The sequence below is a fragment of the Podarcis vaucheri genome (genome assembly GCF_965113315.1).
Source record: "Podarcis vaucheri genome assembly, chromosome: 8".
In the NCBI taxonomy this organism is placed as follows: Eukaryota; Metazoa; Chordata; class Lepidosauria; order Squamata; family Lacertidae; genus Podarcis; species Podarcis vaucheri.
Window position 1 is genome coordinate 46,013,300 of NC_138766.1, and position 20,096 is coordinate 46,033,395.

Consider the following 20,096-nt stretch of genomic DNA (forward strand, 5'->3'; position numbering starts at 1 on the left):
CAGGTTAAGTACTTAATTCGTTCCGGAGGTCCATTCTTAACCTGAAACTGTTTTTAACCTGAAGCACCACTTTAGCTAATGGGACCTCCTGCTGCTGCCACGCTGCCGGATCACGATTTCTGTTCTCATCCTGAAGCAAAGTTCTTAACCTGAAGCACTATTTCTGAGTTAGCGGAGTGTGTAACCTGAAACGTATGTAACCTGAAGGGTATGTAACCCGAGGTACCACTGTATAACTTATAATGCCTCCACCATCACACTGAACTGGTTGCAATACCTTTTTTTGTAGTGCACGAGCAATCAGAAGATTCAGACTAACTCTTGCAAATCTGGATCTGACTACTCATAGAGTTGGAAGAAAGTCTGAGGATCATTGAGTCCAAACTCCTGCAATGCAGGAATATGCAGCTGTCCCATATGGGGATCAAACCTGCAACCTTGGCATGACTACCAACATGCTTTAACCAACTGAGCTATCCAAGAAGAGAAGGCTAATGGGACAATAGCACTTTTGTTATTGTGTTTTTATTTTTAAGCTATTTTAGTTAGGCATTTAAGCTGTAATCCTAGCCATGATTTCAGCTGGGCTTACTCACAGATAATTGGGGTCAGTTTTTACAAAAGAAGTATATAAATATTATAGATAGATATGTTATTGGTGAATGCCCAAGAACTATGTTTTATTTATTGCATTTTTATCTCACCCGTCCTCCAAAGTGGCCAGAGGAGAATGAATGGTTCTCTCACACATTACTTTCACAACAACCCTGTGAGATGGGCTAAAGTTGAGAAACAGTGCCTGCTCCAAGATCATTCAATGAGCTTCGTGTTTCATGGCTTTATTCCTTGGGAATAGGATTGAAAGATGGCATAAAATTACTTAAATGAATAATGGGTGTGGATTTGATCCCAGTTTTCCCCGGTCCTAGTCTAACGTGTTAACTACTACACTGTGCTAATTCTCCTGGCAGGGGAAATGATGTGGTTTCTTACTGTGGAAGATTCTCTGACTTAGGATTTTGCCATGCATCAAAAGATGTGGGGAAGTTGGACTGGATGCCCCCAAGGGGCAGGATTCACTTAACCTGTCAGTGGAAGCCCTGTGCAAGGACTTGTTGTGGGTGGTGCTGCAGTCTAAACCACTGAGCCTCCTGGGCTTGCCAATCAGAAGGTAGGCAGTTCAAATCCCCCTGACGGGGTGAGCTCCTATTGCTCTGTCCCAGCTCCTGCCAGCCTGGCAGTTTGAAAGCATGCCAGTGCAAGTAGAAATAAATAGGTACCGCTGCGATGGGAAGGTAAATGGCGTTTCTGTGCACTTTGGTTTCCATCATGGTGTTCAGTTGTGCCAGAAGCAGTTTAGTTATGCTGGCCACATGACCCAGAAATATGTCTGTGGACAAACGCCGGCTCTCTCGGCCTGAAAGCGAGATGAGCACCGCAACCCCATAGTCGCCTTTGACTGGACTTAACCACCCAGGGGTACTTTACCTTATCTTATGCAATGGGGCTTTCTCCTCCCATGCCCCCTGAAATTGGGTCTGGGGGGATGTTTGGAGATCTCCCAGAACAGGGGACAAGTTGAAACACTTGCACAGATGGAACAATTTCAAGAGTGTAATGTTGACTTCCACCCAGTGATTCCATGAAAACAGGAAACTTAGAAGTGTTACTGAAAAGGTGAAAGAGAAATTCTTAATGCTATGTTATCATACTGAGACAACATTAAGAATTTCGCTTTCAACGTTTCAACAACACTTCTAATGGTGTGAAGCTGAGGATAAACAAGACTGTGTTTGTGTTACACTTGTGTATGTGTGAATCTGCCAGTTTTGGTTTCTCTCACTTTCCCAATATTGAATTCAATTCTCCACACCAGTTTCTTATTTATTTGTTATTTATTGTTTTTAAAAGATGAATAATAAAAACATGAAAATTCATTACATTTTTGTGTGAATTTCTGCTAATGTACACATTTTTGCAAACCAATTGCCTCAAGTATAGTGCATTAGGTAGGTTATTTTTCAGCAATCTGTGCATTTATCTGCAGACTTTGTCCTAGTATATGCATTTTACTTGGCTGGAGAATGGGTGGAATCTACACACATATTAAAACTGTTCTGAATTTTTTTTTAAAAGCATTTAAAAAATACATTGAATTTTCCATAAGGCTCACCATCACCACCTAGTTGCACATTGTATATTGCACTTAAAACACACTTAAAACATTTGATTTGCAGCTGTATAGCTGAGTCCCTTCACCACAACATACACAGAATTTGATGAATTTCGAGGGATGCTTTGTGTTTCATCTTTTTTCTTCTTCAGAAAATGAGAATTAGTTTTAAGTTTGTTTTTAAATGTGAACTAAATCACATTCCCCGCCCCCAGGTTTTATGGCATGCTTTGCACCCTGTAGAGAATCCATACCTTTCTCCTCCCCCTCTTCACTCCGTCCTACAATGGCCTCATGAAGCCACTGGTGAATGTGAGTAATGTAGATCTGTTCTCACTCCCCTGCCTTTCCCATTGTGACTTGGCATAATTCATAAAGCATGTCATGTCATGTTTTGAAAGGCCTTTTTAACCACAATCCCCTATATAGTGAACACGCAGTGCCTTTGAAACTCTAATATGTGTATCTAATAGATAACAAAAATAAATACGGAATTCCTTTGACTTCTGTTCTCTTGCTCAGGTTGCAATTCCCTCTCTGTTTTTTGGGCTCACTGGTACTTTGCAAGATTACTTTAGATTGAAGGAGCTGTAAGATCTGGATGCATCATTAATTATTTAACATGCATGGGAGATTATTATGTTTCAAGCCTTCCAAATCAGCAACGGGAAGCTTTGTTCATATATCTTGTATCTTGGGACCTTTGTGATATTTTTGTGGAGGGGAAAAAATCAAACAAACCTCTGCTGTCTTTTCAGAAGGCTGCATCCTACCACCATGTAAGCTTTCTTCTGAACAAATGCTACTGAAGTTATTGGTTAAGAAGGAGAAGAAAGATAAGAAAGATGTTTGCAAGGATACAAGGAAAATCTTTTTTAAAAAACTCCCCTCCCATTTGCTTTGCAGTGTGTAAATTCGGTGGAGGAAACATATCTCAGCCTATGTTTTGTCCTTATTCAAAATTATTTTGAGAAAATTTCAGTGCTGGCTGTGGAATCTTGGTACCACTATCAGGACAAATATTTCTTATTGAAAGTCAGGAGGACAACCATATAATTTATTGCTCGTATGGGGAAATAGTGGGCCAAGTATCCACTGTGGGGAGACAGTGAGTGCATAATTTCAGCCCTTGAATTCACACACATTTTTGATGACAACAGTGGTGGTGTGTATCCAATGAAGGACAACAATGATTATTATAAATAGTTACAGCAACTATGATAGCAGCACAATAAGCCCTAAACGGCCTTGGTCCAATATACCTGAAGGAGCGTCTCCACCCCCATCATCCAGCCCAGACACTGAGGTCCAACGCTGAGGGCCTTCTGGCGGTTCCCTCACTGCGAGAAGCCAAGTTACAGGGAACCAAGCAGAGGGCCTTCTCGGTAGTGGCACCCGCCCTGTGGAACACCCTCTCACCACATGTCAAAGAGAAGAACAACTACCAGACTTTTAGAAGACATCTGAAGGCAGCTCTCTTAAGGGAAGCTTTTAATGTTTAACAGACCACTGTATTTTAATACACTGTTGGAAGCCGCCCAGAGTGGCTGGGGAAAACCCAACCAGATGGGCGGGGTATAAATAATAAATTCTATTCTATTCTATTCTAAGTGAAAACTTACCTGCTGCAAGGAGGGCTCACTGCAGGACAGCATGTTGGCTTCTGGTGAATCCTTGCACCTGAGACATCATGCACATGAAAAGCAACATTCAAGGCAAAAAGAACAAAAGGAAATGTACCGGTAGTTTCCATAGATACTGATGACCCTACTATGAGGTCAAGGTCCACCTTCCATTGATTTTTTTTCCATTCAGGGCATTGCTGTGGAAGCTCAAACGGTTCAGTGGAGATCAGACAATGTTGTTGGCTTCTCTCTGTAGTAGCTTCTAGGTTAGTTTGGATGGGAGAGGGGAAGAGTACATCTGGAAGGTCAGGAGAACGGCAGAAACCTTTACAAGATGGGCTTAAACTTTGGAAGGCCTTGGCGGGAAGAGACCTGAGATCTTCAAACTGTGCAAGTTTATTTCTGAAGCTTTGGAGTCATCCCTGTGTGTTTGATTTTTCTAGAAGCAATATAACAGTACGGGACCGATACAAGGTGAAATGACTAACACACATCCTGTTGAAAATTGGTTAGTTGCAGCTAGCTGAAGAGCCATCAGGTGGTCTGCACATGTGTGGCTGTCAAATGGATTGTCACAAACAAATTGTAGCCTTGTCAGTCTCACATGTAATTGAAACAACCCAACATGTAGGCAAGTACTGATTTCCCTTTCTAAAGCTCTCATCAGTCTATGATTGAAGCTGGTTCGGGTGCATCAGCTGTTGGCATCTGTCATCAGGAATGTCTTGATATCGCCTAATGCTAGCAAGTTTCATAGTTGGCATTCACCAGTCCAAGCACATTTGGCCAGCCAAAGTAAGACAAATTGAAAGTGTGTTTGATGAGCAGCTACATCCCAGCAGGATCACCTTTATCAGCCACTTTCCCCTTTGTTTTGCTTCCTGACACCATCCTGAGCAGTGACAGGGGGGTGCACATGTAACTTGAAGATTATGGGATCAGTGGTGGTGTGCAGAAAGACCAGAAGGGGCTCTAGGTATTGAAGGAGGTGTTTAAAGCGGAGATAACAGCTTGCTTCTATCAAAGTTTGGGAATGTGAATCTAGTATTTTTCTTTTAGAGCCATCACACAGAAATGATGATAAAATGGCCTACTGTGATCCTGCGGTTATGAAAGTCCATTCAGGCTGCAGGCTTTGCTGAATGCTTTCCCCGCATGTAGCTTTTCATTCCTGCGAAGATATGAAAGTGCACTGTGGAAATGTGAAATGGACATCCAAGATATGCTGTATTTAATCAGCGAGAGACTTCATCAAAAGCACTGTGTGCACATAATGCCCAGAAGTTATGTGCTGAGCTAATGACATATGAGAAGAGAGATTATACACTTTCCAGGAATCCCTAAATATACTATTTGTTAAATTGGGTGGCGCTAGCAGTGAAGTGACAGATACCACCGGGGAAGTAAAAATAAAAGCCATGTAAGAACAACAAAGGCTTGCACAGCCTTCCTGCAGTTCTGATGGATAGTCCTGTTGTTTACCCCAATGAGAGTATTTTGGAATGATACCTGTGGAGGAAGAAAAGTGTGAGAAACTATAATAGTCTCACGACTCAGAGTTCAGTAGTGGCCAGGACACTGAATTGGAAGCTGCCTGAGGAACTGGACCAGGTTCCTATCTCAGCCTGATATGGGTGATCAGGGACCAATGAACCTGAGACTGATAGGGAAGGAACGGCCCCACCAAAACCAAGTTGAACCATTGTACCAGAATCTGTCTCCTTCCCAAAGCAGGAGCAGTTCTGTCTTGCCTGATTGAGATGGGTGACACCTGGCTTGAGAGCAGTACATGTGAAAAGGATCTAGGAGTCTTGGTTGACCACAAACTTGACATGAGCCAACAGTGTGACGCGGCAGCTAAAAAAGCCAATGCAATTCTGGGCTGCATCAATAGGAGTATAGCATCTAGATCAAGGGAAGTAATAGTGCCACTGTATTCTGCTCTGGTCAGACCTCACCTGGAGTACTGTGTCCAGTTCTGGGCACCACAGTTCAAGAAGGACACTGACAAACTGGAACGTGTCCAGAGGAGGGCAACCAAAATGGTCAAAGGCCTGGAAATGATGCCTTATGAGGAACGGCTAAGGGAGCTGGGCATGTTTAGCCTGGAGAAGAGGAGGTTAAGGGGTGATATGATAGCCATGTTCAAATATATAAAAGGATGTCATATAGAGGAGGGAGAAAGGTTGTTTTCTGCTGCTCCAGAGAAGCGGACACGGAGCAATGGATCCAAACTACAAGAAAGAAGATTCCACCTAAACATTAGGAAGAACTTCCTGACAGTAAGAGCTGTTTGACAGTGGAATTTGCTGCCAAGGAGTGTGGTGGAGTCTCCTTCTTTGGAGGTCTTTAAGCAGAGGCTTGACAACCATATGTCAGGAGTGCTCTGATGGTGTTTCCTGCTTGGCAGGGGGTTGGACTCGATGGCCCTTGTGGTCTCTTCCAACTCTATGATTCTATGAGTTTCCTGTTGACTCTTGCCAGAGGATCTTTCCACTGTAACATTTCCTGCTTGCACATCTTCATGCAGGTAATCTGCTGAGTTGCATTTTCAGTTTAATGGGGTCTCTTAAGTCCTTATGATTGGTTATATTTCCCTAGTGCGTCCAAATCAGAGGTGGGGAAACTCATGTCCAAGGGCAAATGTGGCCTTGCAGGCCTCTCTCTGTGGACCTTGGGATGCTCTCCATGGCATAATCCACACAATTGCTTCCCCAAGTTTTGCCCCTGCCCCTACACACCAGTGGCCCCTGGAAGATGGTCCATGAGGGAAAGTGCCCCTCAGGCTGAGAAACGTTCCCTAGCCCTGATGTATGCAGAATGAAAACTCCATGTGCATGCTTGCCATGTGCAGTAATCGACACATGTATTTCTCATTAATTCTCCACATTACTTCTCTTGCCTTTAGCAAGCTACTGTCCTCCAGACGTTTTGGACTACAACTCCCATCAGCCCCAGCCAGAAAACTTCCATTTTTGATTTATTGTAACATATGGAAAGGAGAGGCAAGTAACTCTTTGTCATGTGCTGAGCCATTTGGATACCTCACTAGGACCAACACATGGAAATGCATTCCATATCACATTACTGGAAGAATTACTGCATGTATTGTTTATTTGACTTCACATGGTAGGAGTTTTAAACTGCTTTTTAGAAGGTTGTTTTAAATTGCGTTTTTCTTTAGAAGGTTTAATTGTACAGTCGTGCCTTGGTTTTCGAACAGCTTAGTGCCCGAACGTTTTGATTCTCATTCCGATGTGACTGTTCCGATTTGCAAACTATTTTTGGAAGCCGAACGTCCGACAGGGCTTCCGCAGATTCCGATTGGCTGAAGGAGCTTCCTGCAGCCAATCAGAAGCCATTATTTGCTTTTCAAATGTTTTGGAAGTTGAGCGGACTTCCAGAATGGATTCCATTCAGCTTCCAAGGTACGACTGTATTAGTATTGATATATTCACTGCCCTGGACTACTCTGGAGGAAGATGTGTGTATAAATCTAATAAATAAATAAATATTAGCATATTTCTGCTGTAACATAGTTTATTAATTTTAATATAGTTTATTAATTTATTCAAGAACTATTTTGGATACTTATTTTCCATAATTTTTGAATACATGGTTTGCCTAGGATTGCTTCCTTGTATGTGAAAATTGTCATTTTGTCTGTGGTTTTCTCTTTTACTTTCAGGCCATGGATCTTAGAGGATGTAGCAGTTCTAATCAGTCTTGAAAGAATCATTACACTGAACATTTTGTCCATCTTTCTGCAGGGAACAATCACAGAAGCTATTACACTCTACAAAGATATCAGAATGAGGAAAACAAAAGGGGTTTTGTGTGACAGTACTAACCAGTATGGAGTACCAGCACCCCATTTTTTTAAAACCAAAAAGAGCAGAGTAAAACAGTTGTATTTGTGTTACAGAAAGCTGTGGATAGAATAATCTAATAGTATGAGGTCATTTACAAATTGAGATCGTACATCACAAGGAGTGTAAATCTTCTACAAAGGTTTCAGGGGAGTAGAGGATGAATCATAATGCCTATCCCAGAATCCATTCTTTCCCCTTCAAATTCACTAAAGTTTCCAAGTTCATTCCAAATTCCAATTTTGGGAGACAACTGCATTTACTTTCAGTCTCAAAACTGGAGGAGTCACGGCATCCTTAAAGTGTAAAAGCCTGGAATAATCACTGTTAAACAGTGGGTGTACTAAACAACCTCAGTGGTTTCAAAAACAATTTAGGTAAAGGTATTAAGGATGTGATTTTGAATACTAGCCCTAGAGATGTGCATCCTGAGATAAGGATCAGTTTTTCTCCTGTTCTCTACTTCTCCATCTGTAAAATATAATAACACTTAAGTTCCTGAATATTTCACACACAAAATTCCTGTTTTTGAGATGTGGTTATTTTATTTTTGCTATTGTGTGAACAGGAGACTCAACTAAAAAATTGTTCTGAGTTTTTATCCTATATCCTGCTTCTATTACAACGTGTGAGGATGAGAACGTGGATGTTTATCTGAGAATGTTTTGTCAGTGGACAATTGATGTGGCGTTAATTTGACTGGGGTGGAATCCACACACATGTTAAAAATGTGTGAAAATAAAAACCGTTTTGAATTTGCTATGGCTCACAGTCGCCGCCTAGTGTCACAATTGTATATTGCACTTTACAACACATTCAAAACGTTTTATTTGCAGCTGTATAGCTGAGTCCTTGACTGTTTTGGTGGTTTCCTGCTCCAGTACACCCTCCTCCTGCTTCCTCCTCCTCCTCCTCCTCCTCCTCCTCTTCTAAGGCACCAATGACTGCCTCAGATGTTGACATTGGTGGACTTATTTGAGAGCGGGGCAGCTCATGTTTGGACATCCAAATATTGTGGAACTATGGCTGTTATCATTACTGACTGGAGACGACTACATTAGTAAAGAAAAAGTGCTTTATATGAGTTATAACTCTGTGACACCAGATGGTGCTGTGGAGTCCCGTCTTTGGCCAACAGGATTTCCCTTTATGTTTAACTGAATCACTTTTTTTAATGTGTCTAGATCCGGTCTGGGACTGTTGGGAGTTGGAGTCAAGCAACAAGTTCTAGAGGGTCTAGAAAATAATCTCCTAGGAAGGTTTGATAGATGGATTTTGCTTTACATGCAGAGCTTTTGTTATAGGACTGGAAAGGAATGTTTCCCTGCACTGGATTAACTATCAACTATTTATTGTTTTTAGTCTGTCTGTGTGGCTTGCCTCCATTTGGATTATTTTACCAAACCATCAGTTGAACAGCACACTTTTAGGATGGGACCCCTTGTTTCTACCTGTGGGATGTAGACTGATTGTGGAAGAGTTTGTACTCTGTGTGTTAAGCAGGATCTGCCTTCTGAGAAAGAAAGCCTGCACTATATGATCTTTCTTTGTCTGGGGTTGAATTCTTTTCCATATTTAAAGAAATATGACTACAATCATTCAGCACAACAGGATTCAGTTGCCAGTCTTGGCCTACTAGCCCGCCTGCATGCTCACTATAACCTCCTTTGTGGATGCGTGATTGACAGATGTGAACACAAAAACTGCTTAGCTGGCCCAGAGTGCCAAGAAACATTTTGTGAACAAGTGAAATGCAAGGCAGAAAAGCACACAAAAAACCCTACAGATGACTGCAGAGTTTTGTTATTTCACTGTATCTGTGGTATGTTTGAAAGCACTCTTATCCATTCTGTCAGTTACAATGAGGCAGGCATCCAGAAATTTCTATTTTCAACTCTGTTGTCTCTCGTCGGGCTTTATCAATACAACATTCTTTATCCTTGACCTAATGACCCGTTGCTATTATGTTCCGTGAATGTGGACACTTTTGGGTCTAGAAGAGAGAACAGGTTGCTGATGAAATAGCACATGGAAGAAATATTGGTGCTAAATATAGATAAAGCTTGACTTTTTTTAAAAAAAAAGGGGGGGGGAGACATCTTCAAGCATGTGTTTCCTTTCCGAAGCCAGCCTGGTGTACATTTTAAAACTTAAAATGTGCATCAGGTATTGGTGGCGGCGTTGGAGGGTGGGGGAAGTATATCAGATAAACTCCAGATTGCCTGCCAATATGTGTTTGTTTAAGCCAGATCTTTCAGATAGATCAAAAGAGGCCTAAATTAGTTGTGTGATAACTGGGGATAATTGACTAGATCTAATTTTGTGCTTCTGGAAAAGCAAGATACAAGCCCATTCAGAAAAATTGTCAATATCTGCAAGGCAATCAATTGCATTAGAATTGAGCACTCTAAACAGTTGAGTGTTAACCCAGATGTAGGGTTTACCATACCTTTAATGGCAGTAAGAGATTATATTAGTATATTCAATTACATTTATGAGAAAAGGCATTACAAACAGCAGCACAGCCTTTTCAACAAACTCAAAGATTAATACACGCACACAAACACACACACACATGGTACAGAGAGAAGGTCTTTAATGAATTGACTCCAATATTTTTGAAGCCTGTTGTGGATTCATTTCTTTTTGAACAGAATTAATGCTGTATTAAAATAAATTCCTAACGTTTTTATTTCCCAAAAGGGGAAAGGATTATGGGTGCGTCTCAAGATGGACAGAGATGGTATGCACTGATGAGTAGTTAGTGGTCACAAGGACTTTAATCAAAACTGAATTAATTTGCATTTGTGAAGGGATTATTTTTCTATATATGCTTTCACTTGATCGGGGATGATCTAACACTATTTATAGGTCTGTATATCAGCCTGCTCTCAGAATGGGAGTCTGTTTACTTGCGAACAATTTCAGGACTTTCTATAAACAGTATGTGTGGGGTCTCTGGAGACGGTTTGAGTATACAAAAATACAACACTAAGAAGACTATCTGTAATGTGAATGCCATCATCATGCAGCCCACTGAGGTCACATCATAAAGCATAGCAAAAGGGGATTGTTGAAAGCAGATGGCTCCCATGAACACTAAGTTAGTTGACCTTGAAGAAGAAGAAGAGCTTGGATTTGATATCCCACTTTATCACTACCCTAAGGAGTCTCAAAGTGGCTAACATTCTCCTTTCCCTTCCTCCCCCACAACGAACACTCTGTGAGGTGAGTGAGGCGGAGAGACTTCAAAGAAGTGTGACTGGCCCAAGGTCACCCAGCAGCTGCATGTGGAGGTGCAGAGACGCGAACCCGGTTCAGCAGATTACAAGACTACCGCTCTTAACCACTACACCACACTGGCTCACACCACACTTGACAACCTATTATCCAGGCTTTGGGGAACATTCCAACTCAGGAAAGGTCTTAATTCCTTGAGGTGCGCGAAGCTTTTGCTACATGCAGATTAATGTCCTTGCACAAAATTGAATCGGAGCTTTCGTAGGGAAATAAATAGCCTGGCGAAGACACCCTGGTCCCCACTTTCAGGTTAGCATCAGCGAAAGAAAGCGACTTGGAAACACAGTGGGGGGAAGTTGCCTTGCAGCATTTGAAGCTGCTAATGTGAACTTAGGTAAAGAGACCCCTGACCATTAGGTCCAGTCGTGACGACTCTGGGTTGCAGCGCTCATCTCGCTTTATTGGCCAAGGGAGCCGGCGTACAGCTTCCGGGTCATGTGGCCAGCATGACTAAGCAGCTTCTGGCGAACCAGAGCAGTGCATGGAAATGCCATTTACCTTCCTGCCGCAGCGGTACCTATTTATCTACTTGCACTGGCATGCTTTCGAACTGCTAGGTTGGCAGGAGCAGGGACTGAGCAACGGGAGCTCACCCCATCACGGGGATTCAAACCGTGACCTTCTGATCGGCAAGTCCTGGGCTCTGTGGTTTAACCCACAGCGCCACCTGTGTCCCTAATGTGAACTTAGTCTAAGTATTAATCACCACATTAAACTGAGTGGCAAATCTACCTGGACAAGTTCATAGAGCCTGTGATAATAGTTCTTTCACTGAGCCTTTCCCTGTTTTGAATTTCCTTTGTTCATCCTTAATACATTTGAGACAAGAGTTTAAATCCATTGTCTGGGCATTGTCTTCCCTCCTGAGTTTGGAGTTTAAAAACTCAGCACCAGAGTCAAAACAGGAAAATCAGCCATATGGTTTTACTTATATGTGTATCTTGCATACTCGACCCATAAGATGCGTTAAAGCACATTTTTTCTATTCTGACTTTTCTTGCTAATCACTCTGCTCTTGGGGTTTAAAATACACTTGCTGCCTAGAGTCATTCCTTAGAACCAACTAATAAACATGTATTTGCATCCATAAGAGAGCTTGCAGGTAAATGTATCTCACTTTCATGCATTCTATTCCAACCAGCACTGAGAACATTTAATCTTGTGCCTGGGATGGGCTTAACATCTCATACCCTATCACAGCTATAAATGGAAATTTCACACTATTAGAAAGAAGAGGCTCTTAGATTTCCACTGTGACACCAGGGTTCATTCTATTACTGGAAGCACTTCATATTTAGAAAAATGTATATATTTATGATCTTTTCTCCTTTATTATTTACGTGCTAATCATGCATATTTGCATTAATAGACTGTGTTTATAGCCTTAAGGAGAACAAATATAATTTTCCACAATTATTTTAGCACAATAATAAACAACATTTCCCAAGCTATGGGGAATACAGAATTATGATGCAGTAAAAGGCTTGTTCCTCCCCCCCCCCATGAAATGTGCCTACCTGAGTATCATGTAAATGCTTGCCAGTCATTCTTTCTTCCTTTTAATTCTTCTCTTATTAGAAGAGTAAATATTGATTCAACACGTTGGGCTTACTGTTCCTGGGTAAAAGAGGATTCATCATGAAAGGGGATTTCAGCATCGTAGACAGTAGTTAAAGCAAAAGATTTGGAAATACAATGTGGGTTTGCATGCCAAAAGGCTTCTGTTATAAAGGCTGCAATCGTGATTGCAGTTATGTTGCTTAAATCCCAATGAAATAAGGGAATTAAAAATTAATTGAGCAGAACTGCAGTTCATATGCATAAACCAAAGAGTATCGCACACTATCCTACATTGTTTTGCATGTTCCTGTAGCAGTTATAATTTTTGAAACTGAGGATGAGGAACTATCTGTGTTTTTAACTAGAAATACAAGGCGCATTTCATTTGCGAAACTACTGAAATTTTGATATGAATACCAGGAGATTTTTATGCCCTTCTTTCAAACCCCCCAACAACTATTTATACCAAAATCTCAGTAGTTTTCTATGTGAAACATGCATAGTATGTCTAGTTTAAAAATTAGGTTGAGGAACTAAAAAATAAGAAACATAAGAAGATTTTTTTTTAAAATTAAATTTAGGCATTAAACCAGGTTGGAAAACCCTTGGCCCTCCAGCTATTGTTGGGTTCTGACTCCCATCAGCCAGCATGTCCAATGATCAGGGATGATGGGGGTTGTAGTCCAGTAACATCAGGGGAGGAGGGTGCCAGTTCCCCAGTTCTGCTTTAGTTCTTTTCTTAAACTAGGCAAAGAGAACCCATGGGTCTCCAGATGTTGTTGTGGTACTACATCTTTCATCATTCCTGACCATTGGTCATGCAGGGTGGTGCTGATGAGAATTGAATCCCACAACATGTGGAGGGCCAAATGTTCCCCATCACTTCCTTGCAGTGAAACACAACCCTATGTATGGCCAGTTCTGTCCTGTTTCCTGGGAATGCTCTCAAGCTGGTATTGCCCCAGACCAATGCAAACATGCAGTTTGGCTCTGCCGGGAGGTTGGGATGGTGGTGGACAAAATGAAGCAGGGTTCAATGCTAATGTGAAGGGATAATTTGCCTCATTACGAATGCGCTGGAACGTGCAAATGTGCAGTTCCAGTTATTTGGTTTGCTGTTAACAGTAAGTACAGTCCCATGCATAATTACACAGATGTAAGTCTCGCTGTGTTCAGTAGGGAGCACTCCCAGGTAATTCTGTATAGTATTGCAGCTATAATTATGGGATGCCCCCCTTTTACAGGAAGATTGTTTATATTTTAGTGCTTCATCCAGTTAAACTGTTTTATTAGGACAAGGGAAATATTATTGTTATTCTGCACCATCATCACTTTCAAAATACTGGTGTTCCGCTTTATATCCTCTTCCCTTCTTTATCCACACATCTCACTATTTTGATTTTTTCAAATAGATTAGCTACTGTCTGGGGATCTTTTCCTTGTACCATCTGCTGTTTTTCATCTTGTGAAACAGAACCCTAAACATTCCTGCAGTGCCAATTTCTCTTAAGCTGCCATACAAATTACAATGGGGAGATATCACAGCCAAATCATATCATAACTAACTTCTATTGCCTAATCCTTATTAGCTGATAAACAGATATCTCCCCGGCCCAGTGATTAATGTGACAGCATCAAATGTACAAATGATGCAATCCTAAACTCCCTTACCTGGGAGCAAGCCCCTTCTGAACTCAGTGGCATTTGCTTCTGAGTAGACACGGATTGGATTACTTGGTAAAAAACAACAACCCTTAACATATAACTGTCAACAATGGCATACAAGAGCCAACATTCAGACATTTGAGATGGATATTTTAAGTACAATTATCATCCTTAAAATTAGAACCCATTTGTATGTATAAATAGTGTACGCTCATGTGAGTCTTAAAAATGTTCTTGCTGTGACCCCACTTTTCAGCCAGACTCCTGATCTTACATGAAAATATTGAAAAGCCATATTTACATAATAAAACCAGCGTTAATAATAAGCAGCAGGACATACATTAGCATACAGATAAATGAAACTAGTAGATTTAAAAGCAGTGGCGTAGCGTGGGGGGTGCAGGGGGCCCCGGCTGCACCAGGCGCAACATCTGGGGGTTAGGGTTAGGGGGCGCAAATTACTTGCCTTGCTGACAACCCACGCTACGCCACTGATTAAAAGGCCTGGATAGTGAAATGAGAGAGAGAGAGAAAGAGAGACACACACAGAGAGAGAATTGGTTCCATTGTAGAATTGCTCTTACTCTCAATATGTTTCTCTTTAGCCAAAATCTTCTATCCCAACATAAGCCCATTAAGTTGGCTATGTCTCTTTCAGGCAGCAGAACTCACGTCTTTGCTTTCTTCCATGTGGCATTGCTCTTCATGCTTCCCCTTACGCTTCTCTCTTTCATGCTAAACGTATCCAGTTCTTTCAGTTGTGCCCCATAGGGCTTGTTTGCCATAGGACTCACCACCTTCACTGTCATTTGTTGCACTGACATAACTGCTACCAGGAAACTCTGTCAAAACACTCAAGAGTTTTCTCAATCCATTTCTCAGTCCATCAGCCTTTAGGTCTCTCTGTGTGTTTCCCCTTTGCTATATATTAAATGTACTAGCTCACTCTATGTTTATTTCAGGATACAGAGCCATAAAAACCCAAATACATCCCTATATATATGTTTTGTAAGAAGAGATGTAAAGGAGCTATTAAGGGCACCCAATCAAAGATAAACTATTTTAAGCCCCACTGATTTCAATGAGACAGTGATGAAATATTTGACTTTGAAATCAATAGGATTTACAAAGTGCTGAATTTGGTGGCATTGTGCCCCAAATATATAACAAAATACCCAGTGGATTTTTGTATTGTATATTACATTAATCAGGCATTGACAATTCAATCCTATGTATGATGTGAGTATCACTGAGTACAATACAGCTTATTCCCCAGTAAGTGTGCAAAGGGGTTGCAACCTGAGTTGATTAATTACATGACACTTTTTTCTTTCTTTTTTTGCATAGACTATTCCTCAGTCTCATATGCCTTCTCTTTCTCCTTAATTGCATCCAGGGAGCTAGAAACTGCTGAAGAAGTATATTTAGGACTCCTGAATTTCCCTTCACAAATAGCTCCAAAGTGAGATGCAAATCAAGTTTACATCCTCTACAATCTGGGCAGCCTGCTCACTTTTGAGGTATTCCATTAGCACAACATTCTCAGGCAATATACCCTGTTCTGCATCATTACATCTTGTGCACCGAAACTGCAGAAGCTGCTGACAACATCGTTTTTAAAAGTGCATTTCACAGATACAAATTCCTGCTTCTGAAGTGAAGGTTTTCTTTTTTAAATGGCTGTCATAAACTTAAAAGTTACCCAAAGCTTGTATTCACATTCACAACTGTCCCAGATAGATAAGTTCTGGTCAATTGCCAGATTTTTCCTTTTCCATTATTTCTAGCATTTAGGGACCTAGCCCATACAATAGGTGAAGGGATAGCCCTGCATTTTGGATTTATGAGAAAGGCAGGTAACCTATTGCTTCTTTAGAAAACATTCATGAAATACATTTCCACAGGGACACTAGGTAGAACCACCTCAGACAGGCATCATATGATATGTGCCCAGGCCAAAATTTTAGAAAAGGAGGCAAGTAATGACTTCAAGCCTTAGAAGGTTTCTCCTCATAAAAAATAGCTATTTGGCTCACCATTTCTATACACCTGGGCAGAAAACTGGGCGGTTCTCATGCACAAGCCCCATTGACAAGGGGTGTGGCTCTGGCCATGCCCCCACTTCTCACATCACAAGCAACTATACATTCCATCAAGTACTTGTTGCGATGTACGTTACCTAATCCCTGCTTCAAGATTTTGAGGTACTAGTCGTTTCCATTCTGGACATTTTTCTCAATTGCTGCAAGATTTATTCACCACCTCTTTCTACAATATCTTTTTAGGTAGCAACTTGCTTGTCTGGGATCAAACACACTGGAAAATTAATTGGACTGAACCACAGCCAGAATGTAGTAACAGATAACGCGGTATAGGTCACGGAACAAAAACACATTGCTTTGTAACCAGATCAAGCTTTTTTCCTAAGGAATCAGATCAGCTTCTTGTGGTTCAGATTTCTGTAGCATCCCCCCCTCCCTTGGTACAAGACACTAAACAGGAGTTTAAAGTGCCACTGAACTTCACAAGACCATCACATCACATCACACCACACCACATCAATATGCTTTATATTAATGTTATTGAAATCTGACAGGTGGGAAAAGCCTGAAACTGCTGTTGGCTCTGTATTAATCTGATTACAGCGAAATAAAGAGAAATATGTCAATCCCTGGGGTTCCTCCTCACCCCCTGCCACCCTAAAGGATACCTCAGCACTGCAAGGATACATACTATTTGGAAAATACATCCATTGCACAGTCAACATAAAGTCAATGTACTTGCTCGGGGGGAAAAAATATTGCAACCGTACTCCAACTCTTGATGAGTGCAGTAAAAGCTACTGATCAGAAATATTAAAGAACTCAGTTGAGACATGGCCACCAGGTCTATCCCAAGCAAAGTGCACATTTATGGGAGCTCGTTTTTATCTTTGAGATAACTGTAGAGCGCATTCAGTCCTCCATCTATAATCTGTGGCAGTGGCTTGGACAAAGGGTTGTGCACAATGTGTAGCCCCTTATCCATTGGATTCCAAGCAATTTTTGGCAATCGGCGCAGCAAATAGAGTTCATCTGGAAGCATTTGAATGGAATTGTAATCAACATTTAGCAGTTCAAGAGCAGTGACTGAGCAGATAGACCTTGGCAAGCTGCGAATCTTGTTATAATCAGCAATCAAGATCTGCAGGTTGACTAGAAATTGGATACTGTCTCCAATGTTTTCAAGCTTATTGCAGCCTACATGTAGAAAATCTAAATTCCGCAACGCAAAAACACTTAGGGGAATGTAAATGAACCGATTGTTGCTGAGGTTCAGCTTTCGCAGGTTTATCAGGTCTGTGATGCTCGAAGGGAGATGGGAGATGCAGTTGTGAGAGAGGCTCAACACTTCTAGCTTCTTGCAGTGTCCGAGTTCGGCCGGTACTTCTGTCAAGCAATTCATGTTGACAAATAAAACCTTCAGGTTCCTGAGTAGACCAATCTCTTTCGGCAGAGATCTCATGCGATTCCCACACAGGTTCAGCACCACCAGCCTGTCAAGTTTCGCCAAAGCAGGAGGAAGGACCACCAGCTGGTTGTGGGAGAGGTTCAGTTTCTGGACCTGTGGCAATCCCCACAAAAAGTCAGGCGTCCTTGTCATCCCTTTCATGATGAGGCTCAAGCTGACATACTGCAGTCCACGCTTCAGGAGTGCTCTTGGGTCTTTCCCAGAGAGGAGAGCGTCTTCCCACAGAGGTAACTTCTGACTCCTCTTCAACAGCATCGTGCTTTTCTTCTCTTGGTTCTTGGAGTTCCTTCCACCCATAAAACCTCCAGCTTTGCTGATTCTGCTGAGGGAGGTTTTGTTTTATGGGCTTCTGCAACTAACACCTGGCAAAAGGTTTCAGCTTTCAGGAGGTTCATAAAAGAAGATCCACCCAAGAAGAAGTGCAAAGACTTTGAAGAGCACCTTTCCTGCTAAACAGCCTCTGCAGCTGCTGAAAGAAGTTTCACTTTTCCAGGATGGGGCTTAAAGATGTTTTCCTTGGTGCTATCTGCTGTCATGACACGCTGGCGACTGACACTTCTGAGCAAACCTGTTCCATTCAAGCTGAATGCCACGAGGCAGCTGTCACTGTCATTTTGTCTGGGGCTTTATTGGAGAGATACGCATCCTCATTGCAAAGAGGTCACTGCAGTGCTGTATATAACTTTACCATGTCAGCTTTCTTGGATATCTGGAGCATGAGGTAGCAGCAGGACAATTAGGAAGAGTAACTATAAAAAACATGGAGAGAGGATGATCCCCTCCCCTCTCTCAGTACTGTTTATTCAGCTGAGGAACAACTTTCGTAATAACTTTAATATCTGCAGCTGCAATTTTTTAAAAAGAGGGAATTCCACACATAAATTTTATTTTCGGATTCAATTTTATTCAAATTCAAAAATAATCCAGGATGCCATTTTCGGAGGTGAATTCAAGGACATGTGTGCTTCTGCTTCCCCATGAAAATGGCAAGAAAGAACTGTATACTGGTATGGTGCCCCAAATTTCATCTTTATTCCCAAGATTTTGTGGGTTCATGATATTGCAAATGGATTTTTTTCTGTCTACAATCCTACACCCACTTACCTGGGAATAAGCTTCACTGCACTCAATGGACCTTGTTTCTGAATAGACATGAATAAGATTGCACTGGTAACAATTTCTAAAAGTCAGCACAGTTAAACCCCGCAATTACTTCCTTTGGGAATAAAAGTGCTTAACTTTGAAAGGATCGTACAGATCTGAATGAGGACAATCAAGTTGACCGATTTGATTAAAATAAGCAGGAATGCACCTGCTTATTTCAGATAGTGTTTGACCACGGGCAACTACCATGGAGAGATAAATCACATTTTGCTATGCAGCTGGAACTCCTATTCCAAAAAGGAAACACAGCCTAATGCTCTGCGAAAAGAATATATTATCAACAGATTTTCACTTAACAAAACAAAATCACCCTTTTATACAGGCAAGTATTGTATACAGGCACATAAGTATACAAGTGATAACTCTTTCTATATGGTTGGAAGACAAAGCCATTCTGAACAGTTTGCCTGGAGTCACACTACAATTCAGTACCAACTTCTGACTTCCAGTTCCCTTCCCATCCCTTTCCTTTGGACCATGATGTCCTGAGGGCAGAGAAAATGAAAGAGAAGTTGAAAATTAATTGAGCAAATACAATCTAATTCTGGCTGGTATTAAGTTTAAAACAATTGCATGTTTCTTAAACTGAAAGCACCCTAGACTTGATGTTTGTTCCTCATAAAACAAAAAAACTTGAAAAAGGAGCAAATCAATTTGACCAGAAAGGATGTGGATTCAGCCAATTACGTCTCAAGTTCATTGAAATAACGAATGAAAAGAACAGGCATGGAAGTAATGTAACCAAAGCTGCTTCGTAGGGTTAATCCCAGATTCATGACTGCTCTACAAATTTCACAGGCAGAAGTTAAAGAAACTCTGGAATATCAATATATCATTTAAAACAAACAAACTGCAGGCAGACTTTATTAAACCATGTCCCACTTAGTCCATTATGGCTTTGTCTTGAATAGAGAATACTGACAATTCATCCTTTAATATTTAAACTATTGAGTAGCTCCAGCTAAAGATAACACATTGATGAGAGAATCCCAGTGATCCACTGTAGCAAAATATGACAAGTTCTCAACAAGTCTTATTTTTCAAGGCATTCATCCTCCACCAGTCACTGTAGCTTGCTGGTTTGTCTGCATCCCTGGTTCTGGAAAAAAGAAAAATACTGATAGCGGACTTCCTAAAGGCACCACTTTAGGGTTTGTCTATCATGTCATATAATGTTGCACTCTCCTTGGTTATCTCCCTCTCTCTTTAATTAGTGCCCAGTTCTGTCAG

The 20,096-nt window shown here is 41.3% G+C and overlaps 1 protein-coding gene across 1 annotated transcript; it reads right to left on the reverse strand.

The window, feature by feature from the left end:
- Nucleotides 1–14,700: 14,700 nt before the first annotated feature.
- LRRC30 (leucine rich repeat containing 30) lies at nucleotides 14,701–18,444 on the reverse strand. Its single transcript, XM_082235327.1, has one exon. The coding sequence runs from the start codon at nucleotides 17,997–17,999 to the stop codon at nucleotides 17,103–17,105; it is 897 nt and encodes a 298-aa protein (XP_082091453.1). The 5' UTR covers nucleotides 18,000–18,444; the 3' UTR covers nucleotides 14,701–17,102.
- Between the last annotated feature and the right edge of the window lie 1,652 nt (nucleotides 18,445–20,096).